The sequence below is a fragment of the Callorhinus ursinus genome, unplaced genomic scaffold (genome assembly GCF_003265705.2).
Source record: "Callorhinus ursinus isolate GAN/ISIS: 27379988/994484 unplaced genomic scaffold, GSC_fseal_2.0 scaffold20, whole genome shotgun sequence".
NCBI lineage: Eukaryota > Metazoa > Chordata > Mammalia > Carnivora > Otariidae > Callorhinus > Callorhinus ursinus.
The window spans coordinates 22,800,235-22,825,764 of record NW_027397082.1 but is presented as its reverse complement, the minus strand read 5'-3'; the positions used below and the strand labels follow the sequence as shown (position 1 = coordinate 22,825,764).

Genomic DNA, 25,530 nt, shown 5'->3' with positions numbered 1-25,530 from the left:
AATTTCAAATGGTCTCAGTGAATATCTTATCGAGTAGTCACGTTTTTCCAAAAGGTACCTCAATGTTAAGAGAAAATACATATATACAAATATGTTGGGAACTTTACCATTTTTAAGGATTACATAGATTACAACTTGAGGTCTTTTTTTCCTGCTACTTTCTGCTGAGGTCACAGTAGGAATATGGCCAATATTTCTTCAGGGGAAAGTTAGAAACCCCAGGGAGACCTGGTGAAGGAGGAAGACTAGAGTCACAATAGAAATGTGTTCCTGGGGCGCCTGGCTGGGTGGCTTAGTCTGTTAAGTGTTTGACTCTTGATTTCAGCTCAGGTCATGATCTCGGGGTCGTGGGATCGAGCCCTGTGTCAGGCTCTGCGCTCAGTGCAGAGTCTGCTTGGGATTCTCTCTCCCCTTCTCTCTCTGTGCCACCCCCCCCCCCAAACCAAGTAAATAAATAAAATCTTAAAAAGAAGAAGAAATGTGTTCCTGGTAGAAAAGAGGAATTTAACATAAGGGAATTTTATGGTCAAGAGGCTGTGAAGGTCACATGGTCCAGCCACGGCTCCAAAGCTGAATCCCTTTAGGCCACATCAACAGTCTCCACTCACATATTTCCAGGGTTGTGACTCACCACCTCCAAAGGGAATCCGTTCCATCTTTGCATGCTCTGTTAGAAAGGTTTCCTGAAATTTGTCTCCCTATAACTTTCAACAACCCTACAATCAGTAACCCCATAATTACTGTCCCTACCATTAATTCAACCCTGTTATCAATTTTCCATTACATTTCCCACTGGGATTCTCTTTCTTAACACAGAAAGTCAAAGATACAAGTCTCATGTATTTATGCATTTATTTCAATGAGAGTAGGGCATGCTGTAGTAGTGGGGTGTATGAAAATTTTATTTTTTGCTTTTATTTGAGGCACCTTAGGAAAACCTCATGTGTACAAGAGAAGTATTAAGATAAATTATCACAAGTTATAGAGAATATAACTAAAGGTATAATCATATCAAAAACCTAGTTTGGGATGGTACTGTTCTTAAACGTTGTTTTAACCCTAAGCTTCCTGGGAGTCAAAGCAGGTATGAAATGGTGAAAAGAAGGTGATGCTTCAGAAATGTCTGAGACTCTCTGGCCTTGGGGAATCATAGGTTATCAACCCTGGAAAGTGTCTTAGATCAAGTCTTATTCTGGCCTTTTACAGAGAAGGAAATGGAAACCCAAAGAGGATAAGTGACTTGCCCAATACCGGGCACTTAGTTAGCGCCATGGAGTGTCCCTACGCCTGGTCAATGCTCTGTTTGGCATACTGCCAGACTCTGAGTCTGGAGTTTGTTAAGGAAGCTTGCCCAGCATACAAACCGGAGATACAGCACCACATTACTGCGCCGACCAAGGCCAATGGCTATGGGTATCTGAAAAGCAAACCTAAGCCATCCCGGCTCACACAGACCCCTCAAGTCCCAAAGTCCACAAGTCTAACACCAGATAAGAAAGTTATATTGGCGCCATAAGCCATCCTTCTTCCTTCTCTTTCCTAGAACTCCATTTGTCCCTACCTATCCATTGATTCTGAACTGCAGAGTTTCCACTAAGAAGCTTATTTTAATCTCCCATTAAAATAATCTCTTTCTGATGACAGGTTATTTGTTCTCAGAACAGAAACACCACCATGAAACACTTCATTCTTTTGGAAACCCTTGAAGCTAAAGGCTCATAGCATATGGAGCCAGAGTCCTTAGTAAAAAGTAAATGATTATTGATTGATTTACCCAGGCATCTAAACACTGGGCTCATTGAAACAATACTAAAAGAATCCCTTCTATCATATATTTTTTTTTTAATAACACCACTGGAATCACAGACCTGTACCCCTGAAACAAATAATACATTATATGTTAATTAAAAAAATTTTTAAAAAAATAACACCACTGGAATATTTTAAAGAACAATCTGTCAGATCATGCAGCATAAGATGCCAGCACTGTGACAATATATCCATGGAGCCCTGAATGACAGGCTGGTGGGTCACAGGGGCCTGCCCATGAGATCATAATGGACCACAGCAGGGACATAAGCCCATCCACAGAAATAACTACTCGTGTTTCAGTTCTTTGTAAGTTTAGGCAGATCAAAACTCCCTCAAAGCAATGAGGAGCAATCATGCAGGATCAGATTATGTGCTTTTTCCATCATTGTGTTCTGAAGTAAAGAAAAGCAAACCCTAGAAGAATCCCTTATCCAGGTGACACATCTTTTATATTAACACTAGTCATTTATATCACAAATTAGCCAGGATCCCACTATGTTATAAGAAATCTGGTCACATTTATTGGTTTAGAGCAGCCTATTGCTGGATAAAAGAATCGAGGAAGCTATATCAGCTTTTTAAGTTCAGTGGGAATTAGTGAATTCTTGATTCAGTTCATCCGATGAGATGGGGTGGATGAGCCGCATTAAGGCCCGAGTCCCAGCAGGGATAATTGAGCACCATTAAATCAACCCATAACTGTCCAGGTTTCTTGGCTGGCATCAGGTATGTAAGATCTCAAATGGTAAGAGAACAGTGATAAACGCAGAGCCCACTCATAGCCCACAGTGAGGCAAAAATAGAAAGCAAAAGAGGAAGAAGAGCTGTGACATGCCTCCATCCCAGAACGCATCTTCCGCTACTGTTCATCAGAGTGTATGTCACACTTCCTGGGGCCACTGAAGTCAGGAGCCCTGGCAGAGGGGACCAGAATCTTCCCACTTTAAAAGGAGAAACAGGGCAAAAGACAGAAGCTCGGCTAGTGGGAAATAGAGAAGAAGGGTATTTCTCTATAAACATGTTGTCCAAAGTGACACATTTTTCCACAAAAATCTTAAGGGCCCTGATGATAAAACAGAAGCAGCTCACAGGCAGGAAAGCTGCCTCACCTGAAACGCTTGCGGCCTGGATGAGTCTTTTTTTTTTTTTTTTTTTAAGGGCTTGCTTATCTTTCCTTGAGAAGACACCCTTACCTTCGGAAATGGCCTTCTTCACCGCTGCCACGTAGGTCTCGGGCTCGTCGTCACAGGTGAGCTCCTGCCAATGCGCCCAGTCCGGAAAGTAGTCCAGGAACTCCGGGCCATCCTGCACCCCGCAGAGCAACCGCACCACACGGTGGGGAGGGTGGAAGGCTCTCTGCAGCAGGGGCAGCAGGGCCGGCTGGCAGAAGCACTGCACCAGCTCGGCGGACAGCAGCACGACAACGCAGCGGGAGCTCAGGAAGAAGTTCAGGTCCTTGGCCGAGAAGGAGACATCAGGCCTCAGCCTGTAAGTCAGCGTCTTCTGGCTCCGCACCTGCCGACTGGACAGAAAGAGTTCCTGGAGGTACTGGCACCACTCCTCGGCATCCGGGCTGTAGACGATGAGGATGTCACATCTTCCAACCGGCCCTGAGCAAGAACGAGGCAGAGAAGAAGCATGTTAACACACCTGCTCTTTCTGGCGCCTGGGTGGCTCAGTTGGTTAAGCGACTGCCTTCGGCTCAGGTCATGATCCTGGAGTCCCAGGATCGAGTACCGCATCAGGCTCCCTGCTCAGCAGGGAGTCTGCTTCTCCCTCTGACCCTCCCCCTTCTCATGCGTGCTCTCTCTCTCTCAAATAAATAAATAAAAAATCTTTAAAAAAAAAAAAACACACCTGCTCTTTCTGGGGCTCACATGACCTGCACCACAAACCAACCAGATGGGGGTCCTGGCACCACCCCCCCTTCTTGACAGAGCTGTCAAACCCTTCCCCTGCTTCCAGGCTGTGTTCCAGCCATACCTGTCTCCCTGTCTCTGCCCCAAGATGCCATGACATTTCAGAACTTTACATAAGCTGTCACTTCTGCTGGCATGCTCTTCCACCCACAGCTGATGCCGCGTAAGATGGTGATGATGACAGCAACAGCAAGCACCTTATACAGAGCTTCCTATGTTCCAGATGCTCTTCCAGGCGCACTGCCTAGTAAGCCCATTTAATCGTCACAGCAACCTTATAAGGTAGAGAATACTATTAGCCCCGTTTGAAAGACGAGAAGACGGAGGTGTGGCAGGTACATAATTTACCCGTGGTGACAGTCAGAATTTGAACTCAGACAGTTTGGCCCCAGAACCTGGCTCTTTCCCAAATACAGGGATTATAAGCACAGGTACGGAATCAAGGCGGCCAGATTTAGCATCCTGGCTCTGTGAATTATTAGCTGTGTAACCCTAGGTAAGTCACTTAAATATTCTAAACCTCAGTTTACTCATCGGGAAATGGAAATATAATGGCAATATTTATCAGTGTTTTGTGAGCATTAAATTAGATATTTCAGGGGCGCCTGGGTGGCTCAGATGGTTAAGCGTCTGCCTTCGGCTCAGGTCATGATCCCAGGGTCCTGGGATCAAGTCCCACATCGGGCTCCCTGCTCCTTGAGAGCCTGCTTCTCCCTCTGCTTCTCTCTTTCTCTCTCTCTCTCTCTCTCCCCCACTCTGTCTCTCATGAATGAATAAATAAAATCTTTAGAAAAAGAACTGTTAAAAAAATTAGATATTTCATATAAATTGCTGAGCACAGCGCTTGGCATGTGGTAAGCTCTCAATAATTGGAGCCGGTGTCCTCATCTACACAGTAAGAGAAACAAAGCATGAACGTTAGCAGCAGCTGTGGGTGACTTAATACTTTGATCTCCATAATACCATTGGCAGGGTGTCCCTCACCTCACCTGTGCTGGGACATAGGCTTTCTTCTTCCTCTCATAAAGCGTAAGTGCCAGAAACAGAGTCCAAAGCCTCAGAGAAGCACTGAGTTAAAAAGAGCTTTGGGGGATCACTTGGCCCAAACTCCTCATTTACAGATAAAAGAAACATTTCATCTGGGAAGATGAAGGGACTCAAATTCACACTCAGCAAACTAGTCACTAAGCTAGGACTGAACCACAGGCTTGTCCCCTGGTCCCCTGTCCAGTCCCCCCACCAGTCCACCTGCTGCCTCTCATCAGGGATTCAGTCAAGAATCTTACAAGTAATAAAGCATATCTTCCAATTATCAAAGTTCAAAGAAGCTTGGCTCTTAACACACCTGTTACTACTGTTAGAGGAGGCTTCATCTCCTACCAGCTCAACAAACTGTCCTTCGTGCCTTGGAAGGAGTGAGCGCAGAGGAGTCTCCACGCATCATAATACAATAGGGATCCTTCCTCCCACTCAGAGAAGGAAGCTGCTCAAGTCTGGTGAAGTTTGGTAATCATGAAAGTTGTGGATTGTCACAATTAAACACCACCCCTGGACCACATTTCACTGACTAGTTCCTGGCAAAAAGGTTGGAGGCAGGACTGGGGGTCAAGACCTGAGGCTGTAAACTCTGAAAACATCATGGAAGGACTCCCCCTTCCTATCCCATCTTCCACCATATTCAAAGTAAAAACAATGACATATAATATGTAAACCCAACACAGTTCTGATTTCCCCAGGGATAATATTACCAAATTTTTAAAAATAGCAAATAAAGTTTGGAGTTTCTTTTTGGAGTCTCTGTTTTGCTGGAGCCCTAATCCAGGGCTAACATAAAACACAACAGGCACTCAGTAGGAGCACATTGATCAGCCAGGGAGTACTTTAGAAGGGGAGGTGTGCAAATTTTAAAAGAAATCCGCTTGAGAAGGTAACATGCGGTAGAGGGGAGGCAGTCAGCAATTCTGACGACACCACGGACCTTTGTGGCTCTGCAGAAAACTCAGTTCTGAGCATGGTCTCGTTCCTCAACTGTGAATAAAACAGTCCATTTTAGGCTGCTTACACTGTCCCCAAAGTTTAAGCAGATTAAAGGCAAAATTTTAACGTATGGAAGACAGTGTTGCAGCCTTCCTTAAAATAAAATCTTTGCTGATCTTCCCCCTCCAACCCCGCCCCGCCGCGTAACAGTTCTTTGTACTTCAATGGAGAAGTAATTTCAGGACGATGGAAGGAATAAGATTGGCCAAGCAACACAACTATGGAGCTCATACTGAGAAAAGTAGAGTTAAGGCATCAGAATATGTTTACCTTCTTTCTGCCCCTCTTTTCTACTTGGTTGGTTTATCCTCAGAGGTGAATGTTCTTCTAAATGTAAAGTGTTAATGCACATGAGTGCGCATGAGCTTGGTCCACCAGGTAGGCAAGGTACAAGACTTTACAGTGCATTATAATAATAAGGGTGTAATGTTAGCAATCTGCGCTCAGAATTCAGTTAAAAGTGCAAAAATAAAAAGCAAGAGCCACCAACACTCCCTACCTATACTGACAAATATACTAGCAAATATCATGTCAACAATTTTTACAAATGGGCTAGAAGGAGAATAAGATCTCAGAGAAGGCTGGTTGTGGTCCCACACATTAGTGATGAAGCCACTGGGGACGTTTTCAATAGATGGTAAAGAAATAAGGAAGAGAGAAGAGTATTTCCGAGAGCATAATAAGTACTCTTAAGAAAGCAACTCAGATCCTGGAACAATGACAGACTCAGCAGGAAAGCAGCAACTTTAGAATGCCCTGACATGTGGCCATGAGAGATGTACGCCACTTTTATGAGGAGAAAGTGACCCAAAGCAAAGCAAACCAACAATTTTAAATGACAAGTTCCGGGGTCACTGAGGAAGTAAGTATTCATTTCACCCTGGATCCTGCCTCAACACGACCCGTTCCTCTGGTAACAGCACCACGCAATATCCGCTGGGCATTAAAGACCTCTAGTCACCAAAGAGAGTGCAAATTATTAATAATGAGGGAAACTGGGTGTGGAATATATGAGAACTCTAATATCTTCAGTTTTTTAATAAATCTAAACCTTCTAAAATAAAAACTTTAATAAAATACAATTTAAATTTAAAAAACACTTAGAGGGTTAGCCTCTTCTGTATGGAAAACATTGAAAACGTCTCATTCCTGGGGTTCTGGTGTTAAATTTGACACCCGTCCCCCAACTCCTTTGAGCAAAAGTACTTGAAAACGAAGTGGTCAGTGCCTCAAGACTCATTAATATGACAACCTACTTGGTCACCCACTGGTGGTGTGACTTGAGACCAGTACACTAAGTCTAGGCAAATTTGGCCTCAGTGTAAAATGAGGAGAATGAAATCTATCACCTTCTGGAATTTTGCTCCACTGCTGAAACTGAAAGCTGGGGAAATTCTAAAAAAAGTTCCAGAGTGGAAGTTAAAGTTCCTCCATGATATGCTGAATAACAACACAGGACCAAACACTTTGTCAGCAACCCTCTCGTGTGGGGACATCCCTTTTGTTAACGATAAATCCCTGCCTGTAACTGTAGGTCATTTCCTCACATGTGCCAAATCAATTCTCCCAGTTTGTTTATTAAGAAAAACGAAATCCATGATCTCACTGATATCTGGAATTTAAGAAACAAAACAGAGGATCATAGGGGAAGAGAGGGAAAAAATAAAACAAGACAAAACCAGAGAGACAGACGAACTTAACTATAGGAAACAAACTGAGGGTTGCTGGAGGGGAGGCGGGTGGCGCAGGGGGTATGTGGGTGATGGGCGTTAAGGAGGACACGTGATGTAATGAGCACCGGGTATTATACAAGACTGATGAATCACAGACCTGTACCTCTGAAACCAATAATACATTATATGTTAATTAATTGAATTTAAATTTTTAAAATGTTTAAAAAAAAAAAGAAAAAGAAAAATGAAATCCATGCAGGCACCTGGGTGGCTCAGTCCGTTAAGCAACTGCCTTCCGCTCAGGTCATGATCCCAGGGTCCTGAGATCGAGCCCCAAGGCTGGCTCCCTGCTCAGCGGAGAATCTGCTTCTCCCTCTCCCTCTGCCCCTATGCCCTGCTCATGCTCTCTCTCGTTCTCTCTCTCAAATAAATAAATGAATCTTTTAAAAAAGAAAAAGAAAAAGAAAAATGAAATCCATGAACCAACAGGCATCCATAAATCCTAAACAGAAATGAGAATGGGCCTTTGTCCTTGTAGAGCTTAAAGAACAGACTGGGCTATAGGAGAAAGCAATGGGTAACGGTGGGGGGGGGCGGGGGGGCGCTGGTGGCAACAGGGAGTGATAGTGGTGGTTAAGAAAGACAGTGACTGAAAAAGAGCTTCCTTAAAAAGATTCAGAATCCATCTGAGAAAAGAATAGGGAGGAAGTGGCAGGCAGCTTTTCAAACCACCCCCAGCCCAGACCATTTCTTTAGTCTGCAGGTGACTCTGGTTCCCCATCCATCTGCCCTGAGCACCCTACTGAAGAGGGAGGTGAACTAGGGGAAGGTGACTAGGATAGGGAGGGGTCTAGGAATGACTCACATCAGGACTTCCAGACTCTGAAGGTCTCAAGTTTAGAAACTTGACAGGAGTATTGAGGGACCTCAAGAATCAGATGGGAGTTCAGATCCCAAAACATTAAAGGTACCTTCAAACCCTATTATCCTCTAAGTCTAGGGATGGTAGAAAATCTGGAGATAAGAGAAACCTTGGAGAAAAAGGGCAAGAAAAGGTATGCAAGCTTTCTTCAAAGATCTGAAGGCTGACACATGGAGGAAAGGATTGCGGTGGTTCACCCAGCCCTAGACGAAATCACTTGGGGAAGTCACTTATGGTTTCTTTGTCTCCTCCCTCTCATGTGTAAATGCAAGAGATACCATCAGGAACCTAGAGAATATTCCAGGATAGGCTAATTCCATTTCATTTTATCTTGCTCCCCACGCTCTTTCCCAAAAACAGGGAACCAAGATTCTCCTTGATTTCAATAAGCAAAGATGTCTTTCAAAAAAATAAAATCTGAATGCTTATCCTTCAGCAGAAGGAAATTTTAAAAGACCACATAATTCAGCCTTAAAAAGGAATGAAGTGCTGACATATACTACAACTTAGGTAAACCTTGAAAACACTATGTTATGTGAAAGAAAACACCCAAGACCACATACTATATGATCCCATTCATATGGAAGTCCTGAGTAGGGAAATCTACAGACACAGACGTAAAACTTAGGACCGGGCAGGAGTCCTAATAAGAGGGTGATAGCCAAAGCATACGGTTTCTTCTTCTTCTTTTTAAAAGAAATTTCTATTTCATAAATGTATACCCCCTTCACTCATTTCTCAAAATGAGTTTCTTTTTGAGGTAATGAAAATGTTCTACAATGGACCATGGTGGGGTCTGCACCTATCTGTGAAGATACTAAAAAAACAATGAATGTATACTTTGTTTTTGTTCTTAACCGTATACTTTAAGTGGGCAAAGTGTATGGTATGTGAATTATATCTGAATAAAACTGTTTAAAATAAGAAAAAGGAGGAGGAGGGGGAAGGGAGGAAAAGAGGGAGGAAGAAGTGGAGAAGCAGAAGGTCACATGGAAGGATGGCCTAGGTGACTCCACACCCTCTCGTATCTTACCAAGAGGTATGCTCACGGCCACCACGGGTCCTTTTTCTTTTTTTTGCCACCATGGGTCCTTGCACCTCCAGACCTCAAGAGAGCCTCGGGGACCTCGGAGGCCCAGCTCCCGCTTGCAGGACCTAAAGCGGTGTCTCGCCACAGCGCATGCTAACAGCAGGAGGGTGTGACAGCCCTAACCATTATAGACATTGGCAGAAGCCACTACAGAGCCCATAAATAGCCCCAGGTTTGGCCACTGCGCTCGAGGCCCCATCTGAATGGGAGCACACTCTTCTAGCCCCTTCCGCCAGGCCCTACTGGAGTCATACACACAGGACACTAGACGAGGGTGGTTTTCTCTGTCTCCTCTGTCCAAAGGCTCTCCCCGTTTGCTGTTTCTTGCACTTAACAGCCCGGGCCTGTTCTCAGCCATGGAAAGAGGTGGGAGCTTCACCAACCTCATCTCCTACTTCCCCCCAATCACCCACCTACTCCACCACCTCTCCCTGATCCTTAAATATACCATATACACCCATTTACTGTTCCTCTGAATGGAGCACTGCTCCCCCCACATGACCTTTCTGATCTTCACTCAAATGTCCCTTTCTCCAGGAGGCCTAATCTGGCCACCTCCTTTAAAATTATAAACCCAGGGCGCCCGGGTGGCTCAGTCGGTTAAGCGTCTGCCTTCGGCTCAGGTCATCAGGGTCCTGGGATCGAGTCCCGCATCGGGCTCCCTGCTCAGCGGGGAGTCTGCTTCTCCCTCTGCCCCTCCCCTCGACTCCTGCTTGTGCTCTCTCTCGTAAAAATAAACAAATAAAATCTTTAAAAAATAAAATTGTAAACCCAACCCCCTCTACCCCTTCTACTGCTTTCCTAATGTACTTATCATATCATGAATTTCTTTATCAAGCATATTGCCTGCCCTCCCCCATATTCCATAAACTCCATGGGTAAGTAGCTTATGTCTGTTTTGATTGCTGAATATACACCTGACACCTAGAACAGTGCCCAGAAACAGTAGGCATGCAATAAATATTCGCTGAATGAATGAATTTCCTCTACATAACTCTGCTTCAGCTTTTGAACGGAACGTGTGGACTATAAGCCTACTCCTACCACAATACAGCTTCTTCTAACCTCCAGAGCCCCACTTGAGAGCCACAAGGCTAAAACTAGCTACTTTCCCATTCCTTTTAAAGAATGAGCCTGTATTACCAAATCTAACAGAACTCTTACCATTGACCTTCTCCACCCCCCACCCCGCACCCCTCACCCCCAACCACCCCCAACCCCCACACACCGACCCAGCTTCCAAGGCACCATTAGGAGGCTAGACCTCAGGGGATATGGGGACAGCTGGCTCTTCATTCTAGCATCTGCCCACATCCTTCAAGAACAGTATCTTCTACTGGCTGACCAGATTTTAGTTTTCAAGAGACGTTTACATCCTGTTTATACATGTTATCTCTACTAAAACATCATAAAATGGGTGAGGAAAATACAAGTAAACCCACTTGCAAATACAGTAACTCTAATCTCACCTAGCAACTCCCTGTTTACTTACCGCTTTCTTTTTTCTTTTTTTTTTTTTTAAGATTTTATTTATTTGACAGAGAGAGACACAGCGAGAGAGGGAACACAAGCATGGGGAGTGGGAGAGGGAGAAGCAGGCTTCCCGCTGAGCAGGGAGCCCGATGCGGGGCTAGATCCCAGGACCCCGGGATCATGACCTGAGCCGAAGGCAGACACTTAACGACTGAGCCACCCAGGCGCTCCTACTTACTGCTTTCTTGCACAAGACTGTAAACTCCCTGAGAGCAGAGACCAGGTTGTCCCGGTCACCACTGAGGACACATGTATGTGCACAATTAACTATCATACTGCATAGTAAGTGCTCCTTAATTGCCTCTATTACCATCATTAAGTGGTCTGTCCTGGATCTCAGAGAGTGAGTAACTTTGGCAAGTGTACACACCCATGAACCAGAGAAGAACCCAAGACAAATCAAGAACCCAGGACTCCTGGTACCTTTCGATGGGTAGATTACCCAGTGGCCTTCACTTTTCCCCATTCCCCAAAGTTCTGCAAAAGACGTAAGAAAACTAAAGCTAACGTAATGGTGTTCCTAGATTTCTATCTAAATTCTAGATGAAAAACAAAACCTAGGATGGGTAGAGGAAGGGGGCTTGGGAAGGTGGCCCAAGGGCCGCCCGCGATCACCCGGCGCCCACCCGGGACTGCCTGAGCGCCCCCTATTGGTCCAATGGGGCCCTAAGAGAGGCACTTCCCAGAAGCCGACAAGTCGGCGCTCTGCCTTGTTTCCACGGGACCCCGGTTCACAGAGTTGGAAGAACGGGGGAAAGGACCCTCAGAAGCAACTAGAGCCAGTCGGAGAGAGGAAAGGAGACTTAGAAGACGAGGGACAGGCGGGGGCAGAAGAGAATCGCGTGACAAGCTGGGAAGGGGGGCGTGGGAAAGCTGGGGCGGGAGGTTTGCGCCGGGGAAGCGGGAAAGCGGGAAAAAGCAGAAAGCGCACAGATCCCGCGCGAAAGACGCAGAGCCGGGAGCGGGCGAGCGCTCGGACGGCTGCGGTGGGGCGACAGGGCGCGCCAGCGGGGAGGCTGGGGAGAGGGGCCCGGGCCCGCCTACGCACCTGAGGCTGCCATGGCGCGGGGCGCAGCTCACCTGCCCGCTCGCTGCGTGCGCGGGGCCGAGCCCGGCGGCCTCCCGGGGCGCGGGGCGGTAGCGGCGCCGGGCTCCGCGCAGCACCAGCCGCGGCTCTGGCGCTTCCTCCGGACCGGCTGCGAGGACGGGCCGCGGGGGCGTGTCCACAGGACCCGCCCCGCCTGCGGGGCACGGCCCGCGGCACCTGCACACGCGGCCGTTGGGGAGGGGAAGTGAGAACCCCCGCCGCGGCTGAGCCGCCTGCCAGCTCCCCGCACAGCCCCCGCTGCCCTGTCGTCAGGAGGCAGCGGGCGTCGCGCCACGTGCGCCCCGCTCCCGGCGAAACCAGCCTGACTGGCCATCAAAGGGCAGCCCTAGGCGGAGGGGATGGCGAAGGAGGGAGAAGGTGGAGCTGCCCGACCTCTGTGACCTGGGGCGGGGGTGTATCTGAGCACAGCTGGCCAAGCCATCTCCCTCTCCCCTGGGGCTTTCTCCCTGAGCCACCACCCAGGCAGGAAAGGGGAGGGGGCAGGAAGGGGAAGAAGCACCTTCCCTGGCACCTGGCCTTGGGTGCTTGGCGTTGCCCTTGATTACCCTCCAGTGACTTTTCTATAATTCCCTGGACCTGGTCTCCTCATGGCACATAAGCACTAAAGATCATCTCCTATGATAAATGCCTGGTACAGTTATTGCCTTTTATGCCTTTGAGATGGGACCTATTGTCTTCACGTTAGAGCTGAAGAAACAAGCCAACGCCTTGCCCCCTCCCTCAGATGCCCACAGGAAGTAAATGGTTCCAGCAGGCCTGAGTCCAGAGCTAGAGCTCTCCATGGGCCCTTGTACTCACCGGCCTGCTTTTTGCTCTTCTGCCTTTGCCTGCTCCTATAATTGATCGGAACAGCTCTGTGCCCTTAGAGTCCTCAAAAATGCAGGGTCCAGAAGATAGATCCAGAGAGCAGAGATGAGGGAAAGATAGAGTTCAAGCAGAGGTGGAAATAAATGAAGTGGATTTAGGAATGGAAATATCAGGGCTCAGGCCTATAATTATAATTTTCTACAACTGCCATAACAAATTACCAAATAACACAAATTTATTCTCTCACTGTTCTGGATTTCAGAAGTCCAACAGGAGTCACACTGGGCTAAAATCAAGGTGTCAGCAGGGCTGGGTTCCTTTCTAGAGGTTCTAAAAGAGAATCCATTTTCTTGCCTTTTTCAGCTTCAAGAGACTACCCACGTTCCTTGGTTTATGCCTCCCTTCCTCCATCCTCAAAGCCAGCAACGTAACATCTCTTTGACCCAGCTTAGGATATCACATCTCTCTCTGACTCTTTTATTTCCTCCCTCTTCCACTTTAAGGATATTGATCCCACCCAGATAATCCAGGAAAGTCTCCCTTTTATAAGGGAGACCAACAACCCTAATACCACCTACAACCTTAATCTCCTTTGCCATGTAACATAACATATTCATGCGTTACAGGGTAAGGACGTGGACGTCTTTGATGAGCCATTACTCAGCCTACTACAGGCCTGAAATTCTGAAAGAGGAGTTGAGCTCGTTCCTGCTATACTTCACACCTCTTCCCCGTGTTCAGGCCTCCTCTGGCCTCCAGATCAGTTTAGTTACACCACCTCCCTCCTGCTCCACACCCCCTGCCCGCTATCCCCCGCCCCCGCCATCATGCACTGTCACAGCCCTGTACTGTTTTTTAGTAGAAATTATATAGCTATTTTTCTGCAATTACTTATGTTAATTTCTTTTTTTTTTTTTTTTTTTTTTAAAGATTTTATTTATTTATTCGAGAGAGAGAGGATGAGAGATAGCATGAGAGGGAAGAGGGTCAGAGGGAGAAGCAGACACCCCGCTGAGCAGGGAGCCCGATGCGGGACTCGATCCTGGGACTCCAGGATCATGACCTGAGCCGAAGGCAGTCGCTTAACCAACTGAGCCACCCAGGCGCCCTACTTATGTTAATTTCTGTCTCCTCCATTCAGTTATAAGCCCCTAAGAGGCAGGATCCAGGTTTGTCTTTTTCACCATGGAACCTCTAGCACTTGGAGCCAACTCTGGCACAGAGAATATTAATATGCTCAGAAAGTATTTGAATGTGTGAATTAATGAATATGGCCTGGAAAGCCTTCAATTTGAGATTGAAGGATAGGGAATTTTCAGGCACTGAAAATCACTGAACTTGAAGGAGGGGAATATAAGATGTCAAAAATAGGCCGTACATAATAAAAGCCATCAGAGGAAGGAAAATGGAGAACTGAAGTTTGGAAATGCTGTTTGAGGTGCCCGTGGGATGTCTTAGGACCTCTGTCCTCACAGGAGAGATGGGGGCCTAGGACTGGCCAGGATGTCACTCTTGGAGTTGAAGCTGCATGAGTGCTTGAGGAGATAAAGAGCAAGAGCCTAGCCCCAAGGGCAGAACCTGGGAGAAGGGCCATGCTCAGGGGCCGCAGGAGACTGGAGTAGCTGGAGAGGCAAGATAAGAGGCAGGCCTACAATAACCAGGAGGCCAAGGAAGATTTTGAGGAGAAGGTTGTCAATAATGTGGATCACTGTGAGGGGTCTGGGAGAATGAGATCTAATATAAAGGACTCCAAAAGTCCTCAGTTTCCTCACGTGCACAATGCAAGCATCCCAGATCAGAAAATGTTAGGGCTCTGTGGAATACCCTCGTCTTCAGAGAACTTTGCCAGGACACTGTCTACCTCTCCTGTACCTTCCCTCACTCTTCACAAGCCTGGTGACCTGGCCATTCTACATTCCTCTTTGGAGTCATTTCTACTAAGGCTGTACTCATCTGTTTGAGGTCATTTCCCCTGACACCACTACTATCCAAACGCATGGTCCTTCCAGCTCTGGATGTTAGGGAGTGAAGGCCCTCTCCTGCTTCTTAACCAAGAGAATCTGGAAAACTTTGAACTGAAGGAATATTTCTACACTTCTTACAACTCTTAGAGGGCAACCGTCAGTTGTGGGTAAGGTCTCTGGTGCTGGGTTAGTAGTCCAAATTCTGAACGCTCCCACTGCTCTAAGCACTGACCTCTGGGATTTGGCTGGGGAGGGGACTCAGAAGCCAACATTCCCTTGGTAAGGTGCCAGCCAGCCCCTAATACTGCCAATTCCACCCCCAGCTTCATTACACAGCTGGTGGGGTTGAGTTGGGGAAGTGGTGTCTGTTTTTCCATCTCCATTTGACAGATTTTGCAGAAGGTGGAGGGCAGGGTGGCTGCCCCTCCGAAAGGCCCTGCTCTGCCCCTGTGCATTGGCTCTAGGGGTAAGCTCTGCAATCGATCCCTCCAGCACAGGATGGCCCACAGATTGGTTCTAGGCAGAATGAACAACCTGAACGTGACTGCCCCCTACCCTCTTGTTGGCTTGGTAGACAGGAAAGGCTGGAAAGATGAATATAGGTCATCTAAAGAACAGAGGGATGAGGAGTGGGGAAGAAATCCCTGTTTCTTACATCTTCAAGATGTTCTTTCATAATCGCTCAAGCCTACGGACCAGACAGAGCCTTTTTACTTGGTCATCAAGACCTCACTTACTAGCACAAAAGGTAGAGATGGGGGAGTATGCTGTAGTGGGATACTCTTAATTCATCTCAATTCTCTCTCTTTTTTTTTAAAGATTTTATTTATTTATTCATGAGAGACAGAGGAGGAGAGAGAAAGAGGGAGAGAGAGAGAGAGAGAGAGAAGCAGGCTCCCAAGGAGCAGGGAGCCCGATGTGAGACACGATCCCAGGACCCTGGGATCATGACCTGAGCCGAAGGCAGACGCTTAACCATCTGAGCCACCCAGGCGCCCCCTCATCTCAATTCTCTTAACTATCCTGTGAGGAAGATGCAAATAGTACACACATTTTATAGATAAGAAAGTTAGATATCTTTACCCAAGGGCACATAGCTAGTACATTGCAGAGAGCTGAGTTTTGAACCCCAACAGCCTGGCTCTGGAGTCCATGCTTCTGCCCACTAGATTATTCGGTGAATACTTGAAGCAGGCCCTGCTCTGATCTGAAGAGCCACACAAGTCACTGACCTGTACTGGCATCACCTCCTACTGCAGGTGGACAGGCAATAGCTCTGTCACCTGCGAGTTCCCCCTGCTCTGCCAGGAGTACCTTGTGCTCATGAACCACGAACATCAGGAAATGATGGGGCATTGATGATGGCATGCCCCACCTCTCCACTTACCTCCCTGTGTGTGTCCCATCAGAACTTCAGCCCCTCAGGGGCAGGCTATTTTTCTTATTCCACTGTACCCCCAGTACCAAGCACAGGCTCCAGCACACAGCAGGTATTCCACACGCATTATTTGCTTTTAAATCATCAAAGCCAACCTGCTCATTTTACAGGTAAAGACTAATCACACAGGTTAAGTGACCTGCCCAAGGCCCCACAACCCTCATCTGAAGGACTTATTCCTTGCTTTGCTCAAGAGTTCAGAGAGACCCCACACATTCATACACACAAGGTGGAGTGTGTAAAGACCGAATTATAAGGGATAGGCCAGGAGGCCATCACAGGTGGCGGCAGGGAGAAAGAGTTCCACAGTACCGAGAACCTGGTTAGCCTTGTGAACACCCTGGAGTTATAAAAACTTCTTTCCTTTCTACCTGCTCAAGAAAGTTTCAGCCCAACCCACTGGACCCAATGCAGACTATCTGGGGACATTTATAGCTTTTTAGGAGCAGGTAGCTTTGCAGACAAAACCTAGAAACCTACCCGCTTGCAAGAGGGAGGCCTCCTTCCCTGATCACCAAAATGGCCACTCCCTATGCCATAACCCAAGGACCCCTCGTTGGGCCACTTTGAGCAATGGCCCTGAATCTCACGTTCAGAGGAACAAAATGTTCTTGGAAACGCTGTGTGGCTAACCCTGTTCAGAGTATTGTCACTTACTCAGCTTTCATGAATCTTTACCTCAAACCAATGAGGCAGCCATATTATTGTCAGCCCATTTTACAGGTGAAGAAACTGAGGCTCCACTAAGGTAATTTGCCTGACCCACAGTCACTTGGTTAATAAGTCTCAAAACTAGATTTTGAATTCAAATCCATTGGTTACACAAAAGTTGCCTCCCTTGCCATGCGTTATGATTAAAAGGCCATGCCAGCCATTCCATGCTGTTTCTATGATCCCCAACCCCAAATTAACCTTGGTAACAAGACAAAGGAGTGTTGCAAAGATTGCTGGTTGCCCACCCAGTGTCCATTCTCCCCATGTTTCTTAGTAACAATCCCAATTCCATTTGGGGCAGCAGGATTCCATACCCCAGCCTCTCTTGGAGCCTAGTAAGTTGTAAATGGAAGTCATTGACTATCCAGAGAGGTTCTTTAGAGGATGCCTAACCGTTTCATCCTCCCTTTTTAGTTTTCCCTTTTGCCTTTCTCCCCCTCTTTTAGTTTCTGCCAGGAACGTGCACGGGATGACTGGAGATCCTCTTAGATTCTGAGGTGACTGTGTGAACAGAAGCCACACACTAAGGACAGTTGAGCAGAAAGATGAGCAGAGTCTGGTTCCCTACTGACCATGGAGCACCCAAACAAGCCCCAGGTCCCCCCCACCCTGCCACTCTTTTACATGAAAGAAAAACACATACAACTCTGTCTTATCTGAGACATGGTTATTTACATGTCCTGCCATATATAGCCAAACCTAATTCTTGACCGATATGTGAATGGAAGCTAGCATTTACTGAGCACGGACCATAATCCACAAACTTCCTAATGCTCTTGCAATTTATCCTCACAATAATTCTGCATCATACATATTATCTCCACTCTGCAGATGAAGAAACTGAGATTCAGGGATGTTGGATAATTTTTCCAGGATCATTCAGCAGGTAGCAGAACTGGAGTTTAAACCCAACTCAGTCTAAATTCAGATTCCATGGTCTTTCCATACATAGCATCATGACATACTGGGTGCTTACAGAGAGTTCATTAAAAGTACCTCCTGAGGACACATGGGTGCTTTCAAAGGGGGGAGGGTTCGCCCTTGAACCCTCAGCACTTCAAGCCATATGCAGATGGTTCTTCATCTGTGCATGAAAGCATATCTCGCACATTTTCTACTTCTGCCTTCTGAGGTGCTGAAGCAGAAAGTCTAGGCAGCTGTGATAAAAATTTTAGGACTTGGCTTTATAGACTCTCAGAGTATTACAGTTGGGAAAGGCCCTAAAAGGTCATTATTGGACACATGTGTAAACTAAAGCCAAGACAGGCAAAGTGATCTTTCTAACATTATCCATTGAGTTGGAGGCAATACCAGGATTAGAATTCTGGTCTTAATTCCTAATCTGGTGGGGTTTTGGTTTCTTGGGTTTTTTTGAAGCTATATCTGACCACTTACGTTTTTAACTACCAGTAAAAAAAAAAAAAAAAAAGCAAATGTAGAAATTCTTTCCTCGATCTGATGCTTTAACTTTGTAGTTCTTTCCCATAAATCTACCACAAGTTCCTAAAAGGTTAAGCCAATCTTGAGTGCCTAGGATAAGCCCCATCTGATCATGATGTACCATCCTTCTTATATGTTGCCAATTTACTAATATTTGGTTAAGGATTTTTGCATCTGTGTTAAAAGTAGGTATTGGTCTGTAATTTTCTTTTTTGTAATATCTTTTGTTAGTTTTTGGTATCAGGGTTAATCTGGCCTCATAAAACATGTTTGGGAGTATTCACTTTTTTATTTTCTAATAGAGAAAAATTGGTATTATTTCTTTCTTAAGTGTTTGATAGAATCACCATTAAAACTATCCAGGCCTAAATTTTTCTTTGTGAGAAGGTTTTGCCATATCAGTTTCCTCAATAGATATAGGGCTATTTAGATTTTGCACTTTATCTGTGCCAGTATTGTTAAGGTGTACTTTTCAAGTAATTTGTCCACTTAATCTAAGTTTTAAAATTTTATGGATATAAAGTAATTCATAATATTTCCTTATTATCCTTTTAAAGTCTAGAGGATATGGAATGATAGTCCCTCTTTTATTCCTGATACTGTAAATTTGTGTCTTCTCTCTTTCTCTTTCTCTCTCAGTCTAGATAGATGTTTGTTAAATTTCATTGATTTTTCCAAAGAACCAGTTTTTGGTTAATTTTTCTATTGTTTGTTTTTTTACTTTGTTGCTTTCTGCTCATTATTATTTCCTTCCTTCTATGTACTTTGGGTTCACTTTGCTCTTATCTAGCTTCCTAAGGTTGAAACTTTGGTGATTAATTTTATTCCTTTTATATTTTCTAATATAAAAACTTAAAGCTATAAATTTCCCCCAATTCTATGCTTTAGTTGTATCTCCCAAGTTTTGATATGTTGTATTTTTATTATAATTCAGTTCAAAATATTTTCTATTGTTCCCTGTGGTTTCTTGTTTGAGCCATGGGTTATTTAAAAAGTGAGTCAATCTCCAAATATTTTTGGGCTTTTTAAAAAATATACATATCTTGGGCGCCTGGGTGGCTCAGTTGGTTAAGCGACTGCCTTCAGCTCAGGTCATGATCCTGGAGTCCCGGGATCGAGTCCCACATCGGGCTCCCTGCACAGCGGGGAGTCTGCTTCTCCCTCTGACCCTCTTCCCTCTCGTGCTCTCTATCTCTCATTCTCTCTCTCTCAAATAAATAAATAAAATCTTTAAAAAAAAATATACATATCTTATTGTTACTGATTTCTAATTTAATTCCATTATGGTCAAAAAGCAGACTCTGTATGACTTCAACTGTTTTAATTTATTGAGATTCATTTTATGACCCAGCTTATAAACTATCTTGGTGAGTGTACAATATGCATTTGAAAAGAATATGTATTTTACAGTTGTTGGGTATATTGTCAATTAGATCAAGATGACTGATAGTGTTATTCTGATCTTCTACATCTTTACTAATTTTTGTCTAATTCTATCAATTGCAGAGAGACGTATGTTCAAATGTCCAACTGTGGCTGGGAAATTTTTCCTAATTATTCTCTTAATTCTGTCAATTTTTCTTTCATGTTCCTGAACCTCCATTTTTAGGCATTATTAGGCAATACACATTTAGACTGTTACATCTTTCTGATGAATTAAGCCTTTTATCTCTAGTACTCTTTAAATACTTTTAAAAAGATTTTTTTTATTTATTTGAGGTAGAGAGCATGAGCAGGGGGAGGGGTGGAGGGAGAGGGACAGAGAGAGCCACAGCGAGAGAGGGAACACAAGCAGGGGGAGTGGGAGAGGAAGCAGCAGGCTTCCCGCTGAGCAGGGAGCCCGATGCGGGGCTCGATCCCAGGACCCTGGGATCATGACCTGAGCCAAAGGCAGATGCCCAACCAACTGAGCCACCTACACGCCCCTAAATACTTTTTTTTCTTAAGTAGGCTCCGTGCCCAGTGGGGAGCCCAATGTGGGGCCTGAACTCAGGAAACTGAGATCAATAGAATCAGTCGCTTAATGGACTGAGCCACCCAGGCACCCCAATATTCTGTAAATACTTTTATCTATTTATGGTAATTCTCTCTGCTTGACATCTACTTTATCTGATACTAATACAGCCATCTTATCATTCTGTGCTTACTGTTTACATAGCATAATTTTCCATCCATTTACTTTCAACCTACCCACATCTTTTTTTTTTTTAATGATTTTATTTATTTATTTGACAGAGAGAGACACGGCAAGAGAGGGAACACAAGCAGGGGGAGTGAGAGAGGGAGAAGCAGGCTTCCTGCGGAGCAGGGAGCCCGATGCGGGGCTCGATCCCAGGACTCTGGGATCATGACCCGAGCCGAAGGCAGACGCTTAACCACTGAGCCACCCAGGCGCCCCTCAACCTACCCACATCTTGATACTTCACTTATATCTCCAAGGTAATCCGCACATAGTTAAATTTTTCTTTTTTATCAATTCTGACCATCTCTGCCTTTCAACTGGAGTCTGCCCTGCACAGTTATATTTCAAGAGTTAGCAGAGGTTTGGGCAGAGTTTGGAGTTCCCCTCTCTTTCCTTTCTGAGATAAACCCCCTCACTTTCCGGCCTCTGTATCTTTTGATTCTTCAAGACAGTTGGACTGTACATGATCTATCTGAATTTTAGCTGCCTCTCAGAGCAAAAGTAGAGGCTGCCCTCTGGCAAAAAGGTATAAAACTGAGAAACTCAGAGCTGTTTCCATCTAAATGTTGACTCCCTTCCAGTGTCTGCCTGCTTCTTGTTGCTCTCTTGTGCCTTTAGGTACTTGTTGTTTCTATTTGTTATGTCCAGAGCGTATTGTGTCACCTGTGGGAAGGTTGGTCTCAAAGGAGCTGCTCCTCTATTGTTGGAAGCTAAATCCACTACATTTCAAGCCTGATGAAAAGATAGATCAGCTAGACAGTTGCTTGAAGTGTCATTCTGTAAGGAATGCTAAAACATCACAGAGAGAAATCAGAAATATGGTGGGTGCCTGGGTGGCTCAGTCCTTAAGCGTCTGCCTTCGGCTCAGGTCATAATCCCAGGGTCCTGGGATCGAGCCCCGCATCGGGCTCCCTGCTCAGCGGGAAGCCTGCTGCTTCCTCTCCCACTCTCCCTGCTTGTTCCTTCCTTCTCTTGCTGTGTCTCCCTCTGTCAAATAAATAATAAATAAAATCTTTTTTAAAAAATCAGAAATATGTGCCAATTAGCTCAATTTTCTGTGGGTTACTTCTTATATAATAGATAAAATAAAAATTGTTTTCGAGACCCCTCTCCCTCCTGAGAGCTTTTTCTCTATCTTCACTTAATAAATTTCTATCGCTTTACTCACTCTCCATAGTCCACGGGATTCATTCTTCGACTCCTCACTCTCCCGCATCATTTTGGTGCCAAAACCCGGGATCACTTCCACCGAAGGTAATCTACATATTTGCCTGAAGCTCTCAACTTTTTGAAACCCCAGAAGATTATTCCACAGTAAAAAGTTGCACAGTGTATTCCATGGAGATTTGGCAATGTCCCTGAAAAGAAAAAAAGAAGTCTTGACTTCCATAGATTTTGCCATCTGATTAAAAATATTATTGTGATAACAATAGTATTGGTTTTGAATGTCAAGAAAGTAATAGTACCAGTCCTAAGAAGGAAAATATCACAAGTAAAACTAGAAATCAGAAGAATGTGTACAAATCAAGAATTTACGGCAAGACAACAACATCAGGAAGGAGAAATAAAGAATGTTTCTACTTCTATAAGCACAAAAATGCAGGGCAGCAACACTGTAGATGGAGGTTGAACACAAGAAACATTACCACACAACTGAGACCAACGTGCTCTAGAGGGTGTAACCCTCTCATGATATTTTGGCAATGAGACTTCCATTTTTTTGTTAAGATGTTTTAATGAGGGGGAAAAGCCCCAAATTTGAAAAATAGAAACTACCTCAGAGGCCACATATGGTGTGACTGGATCCAGCCTACCGGCAGGTAGGAAAAATTTACAGAGACGTTTGTGTCAGAGCACAATCCAGACAAGTACAAGGAAGAACATAGGTTATAGAAAAGAGGGTCAAGTCAGCCAGAATGTTGGAAGAACATCTGAATTCTGCTGAACCCTGTTCCCTCCATTACTTCATGTGAAATCGATATAGGTAATAAATCATAATGTTGCATATCCAAAAAAATAAATAAAAAATAAAAATAAAAATTGTCTCCTCTGTTGCTTAGGTAAACACAGTCCTCAAGTGGACATTTAAGAAATAAAAAAGTCCTGGGACACCTGGGTGGCTCAGTCAGTTAAGTGACTGCCTTCGGCTTGGGTCATGATCTCGGGGTCCTGGGATGGAGTCCTGCATTGGGCTCCTTGCTCCGTGGGAAGCCTGCTTCTCCCTCTGCCTGCTGCTCCCCCTGCTTGTGCTCTCTCTCTCCCTGACAAATAAATAAATAAAATCTTAAAAAACAAAAAAGAAATAAAGTCCATTGGTCCAGACATATGTCTAGGTCAATGCATGCATATGTATTCACTTTTTTTAAGTTGCATAATACCCAATAGCACCATACTACATCAACTCTCGTCTACTGATGGAGGTTCACTTTAAGTTCTTTTTCTTTAGGTACAACTTTTTGCCCCTACAAAGTCATGCTACAATAAATTTTCTTGAATATATTTCTTTATGTACTCGTATTACTTTTTCTGTAGAATATATTATAAGAAGTAGTATTTCTGGATTAAGGAATATGTGGATTGTTAATACATATTATTATAATACTTTCCAGAGATGCTGTAGAAATTCACATTCCATACTCACATGGGTAGTCTCCCCAATATTTTCTTATTTTTGCTAATATGATGGATGAAAATGCTATACTTTTATTGTGCTAATTTGCATTTCCTTGAATACCAGTGAGGTTAAGAATTTTTTCATATCACTGATGATTTACACCTTTTTTCAGGAAGTAGCTGTTAATATGCTTTGTCAAGTTTTAATTGTCTTTTTTTTTGGTTTGTAGGAGTTAAGTTATATTAGCAACATTCATCCTTTGTCATGTATATTTTTAAGTATTTAGTCTTTTGACTTTGTTTATAGTTTCTTTTGCTATACAAAAACACGTTCATTTTTAAGACGGGGCACCTGGGTAGCTCAGTAGGTTAAGCATCTGACTCTTTTTTTTTTTTTTAAGATTTTATTTATTTATTTGAGAGAGAGAGAATGAGAGATAGAGAGCACGAGAGGGAAGAGGGTCAGAGGGAGAAGCCGACTCGCGGGACTCGATCCCGGGACTCCAGGATCATGACCTGAGCCGAAGGCAGTTGCTTAACCAACTGAGCCACCCAGGCGCCCAGCATCCAACTCTTGATTTCCTCTCAGGTCATGATCTCAGGGTTGTGAAATTGAGCCCTGCTTCAGGCTCTGTGCTGAGTGTGGAGCCTGCTTAAGATTCTCTCTTTCTCTCCCTTTTAGGTGGTGACCCTTAGGGTTTCTAAGTTTTATCTTTTGCATCAGAAAGTCTTCTTTCCTTTATAATTTTAAAAATAATTCCTTACATTTGTATCTAATATTTTTATTTTTCACATTTAGACTTTTAGTCCATCTGGAGTTTATTTTTACATATGATGTGGGAAAGAATTATCATCATATTTTCTTCCAGATGGATAGTCAGTTCTGCCAACACCATATATTAGGTAAGCCATCTTTCTCCCTCTAAATGAAATGTTATCTTTGTTTATATTAAGTCCTTGTTTGAATTTGTTTCTGGACTCTTTATTATTATTATTCCACTTGTATCATTTATTCTTAAGCTATACATATGGTTTATCATAATAACATTACAGTAAGTTTTATTATCTGGGAGAAATTGTGTTTAGCTAGCAACATGGACAGCAAATAATAGAAGCTTAAACAAGAAATAAGTTTACTTCTGTTACGTAAAAGAAGTCTGGTATAATAAGGCCAGGGTTCTCATAGTAGCACCATGCTCATCAAGAACCCAGATTCTTCCATTATTCTGCTCAGCCATTCTCAGCAGTGGCTTTCAATCTCAGGATCTCCTTGTGCTCCAGGATAACTGCTGAAGCTCCAGCCATATATCCCTTTTTTCCAGGCAGGAAACAGAATGAGAAGGGGCCATAAGGGTACATGCCAGCTGTGTGATTTCATTTTTAGGGGCTTTTCTGGAAGTCCCAACTAAAAAGTTTATTTATACCTGTATCTATAAGGGAAGCAGAGAAATGAAGTCTTTTAGTTGCTGGATATTGAGTGTGAACCTAGTCTGTCTCAGTCACATTTAGTAAGGTAAGCCCTCCCTCCCCCTATATTCTTTTTTTATTTGTTTTTGTTACTCTCAGACTTTTATGTTTTTTAGTTAATAGACTTTATTTTTTAGGACAGTTTTAGATTTACAGAAAAAATCAAGCAGACAGTACAGAGAGTTTGCATATACTCCCTTCCTATATTCATTCCTACACAATTTCCTCTATCATTAACCTCTTGCATTAGTTATGATGCATTAATATGATATTGAATATCTTTTCACATACTTATTTGCCATCTGTATATCTTCTTTAGTGAGGTGTCTGTTAAGATATTTTGTCCACTTTTTAACCAGATTCCTTCTTTCCTGTTGTTGGGTTTTAAGAGTTCTTTGTATATTTTGTATTCAAGGTCTTTACCAGACATGTGGTTTGCAAATATTTTCTCCCATTCTATGGCTTGTACTTTCATTCTCTGAATTGTCTTTCACAGAAATGAAATTTCTTATTTTAATAAAGCCCATTGATCAATTTTTTGTTTCATGGGTTGTGTTTCATGTTATTGTATCTGAAAAATGATAGCCAAACCCATGGTGATCTAGATTTTCTCCTATATTATCTTCTAGAAATTTTATAGTTTTGTGTTTTACAGTTAGGTCTATGATTCATTTTGAGTTAATTTCTGTGAAAGCTATAAGATCTGTATCTAAATTTTTTTCTTTTCTTTTTTTCTTTCTTTCTTCCTTCCTTCCTTCCTTTCTTTTCTTTCTTTCTTTCTTTCTTTCTTTCTTTCTTTCTTTCTTTCTTT

At 44.0% G+C, this 25,530-nt stretch overlaps 1 protein-coding gene across 4 annotated transcripts in view; it reads right to left on the bottom strand.

Moving 5' to 3' along the window:
* Positions 1-21,829, bottom strand: part of PIK3AP1 (phosphoinositide-3-kinase adaptor protein 1) — a 126,730-nt gene extending 104,901 nt beyond the window's left edge. The window contains exons 1-2 of one of the 4 annotated variants that reach the window (XM_025881169.2): positions 21,808-21,829; positions 3,006-3,422 (exon numbers count right to left, since the gene is read on the bottom strand). In XM_025881169.2, the coding sequence (XP_025736954.1) occupies positions 3,006-3,422; positions 21,808-21,814 (424 nt within the window). In that variant the 5' untranslated portion in view covers positions 21,815-21,829. Of the gene's footprint in view, positions 1-3,005; positions 3,423-3,795; positions 3,859-12,034; positions 12,188-21,807 lie in introns of those variants that run through there. The other 3 variants (XM_025881168.2, XM_073904385.1, XM_025881167.2) reach the window with 3 other exon arrangements.
* Between the last annotated feature and the right edge of the window lie 3,701 nt (positions 21,830-25,530).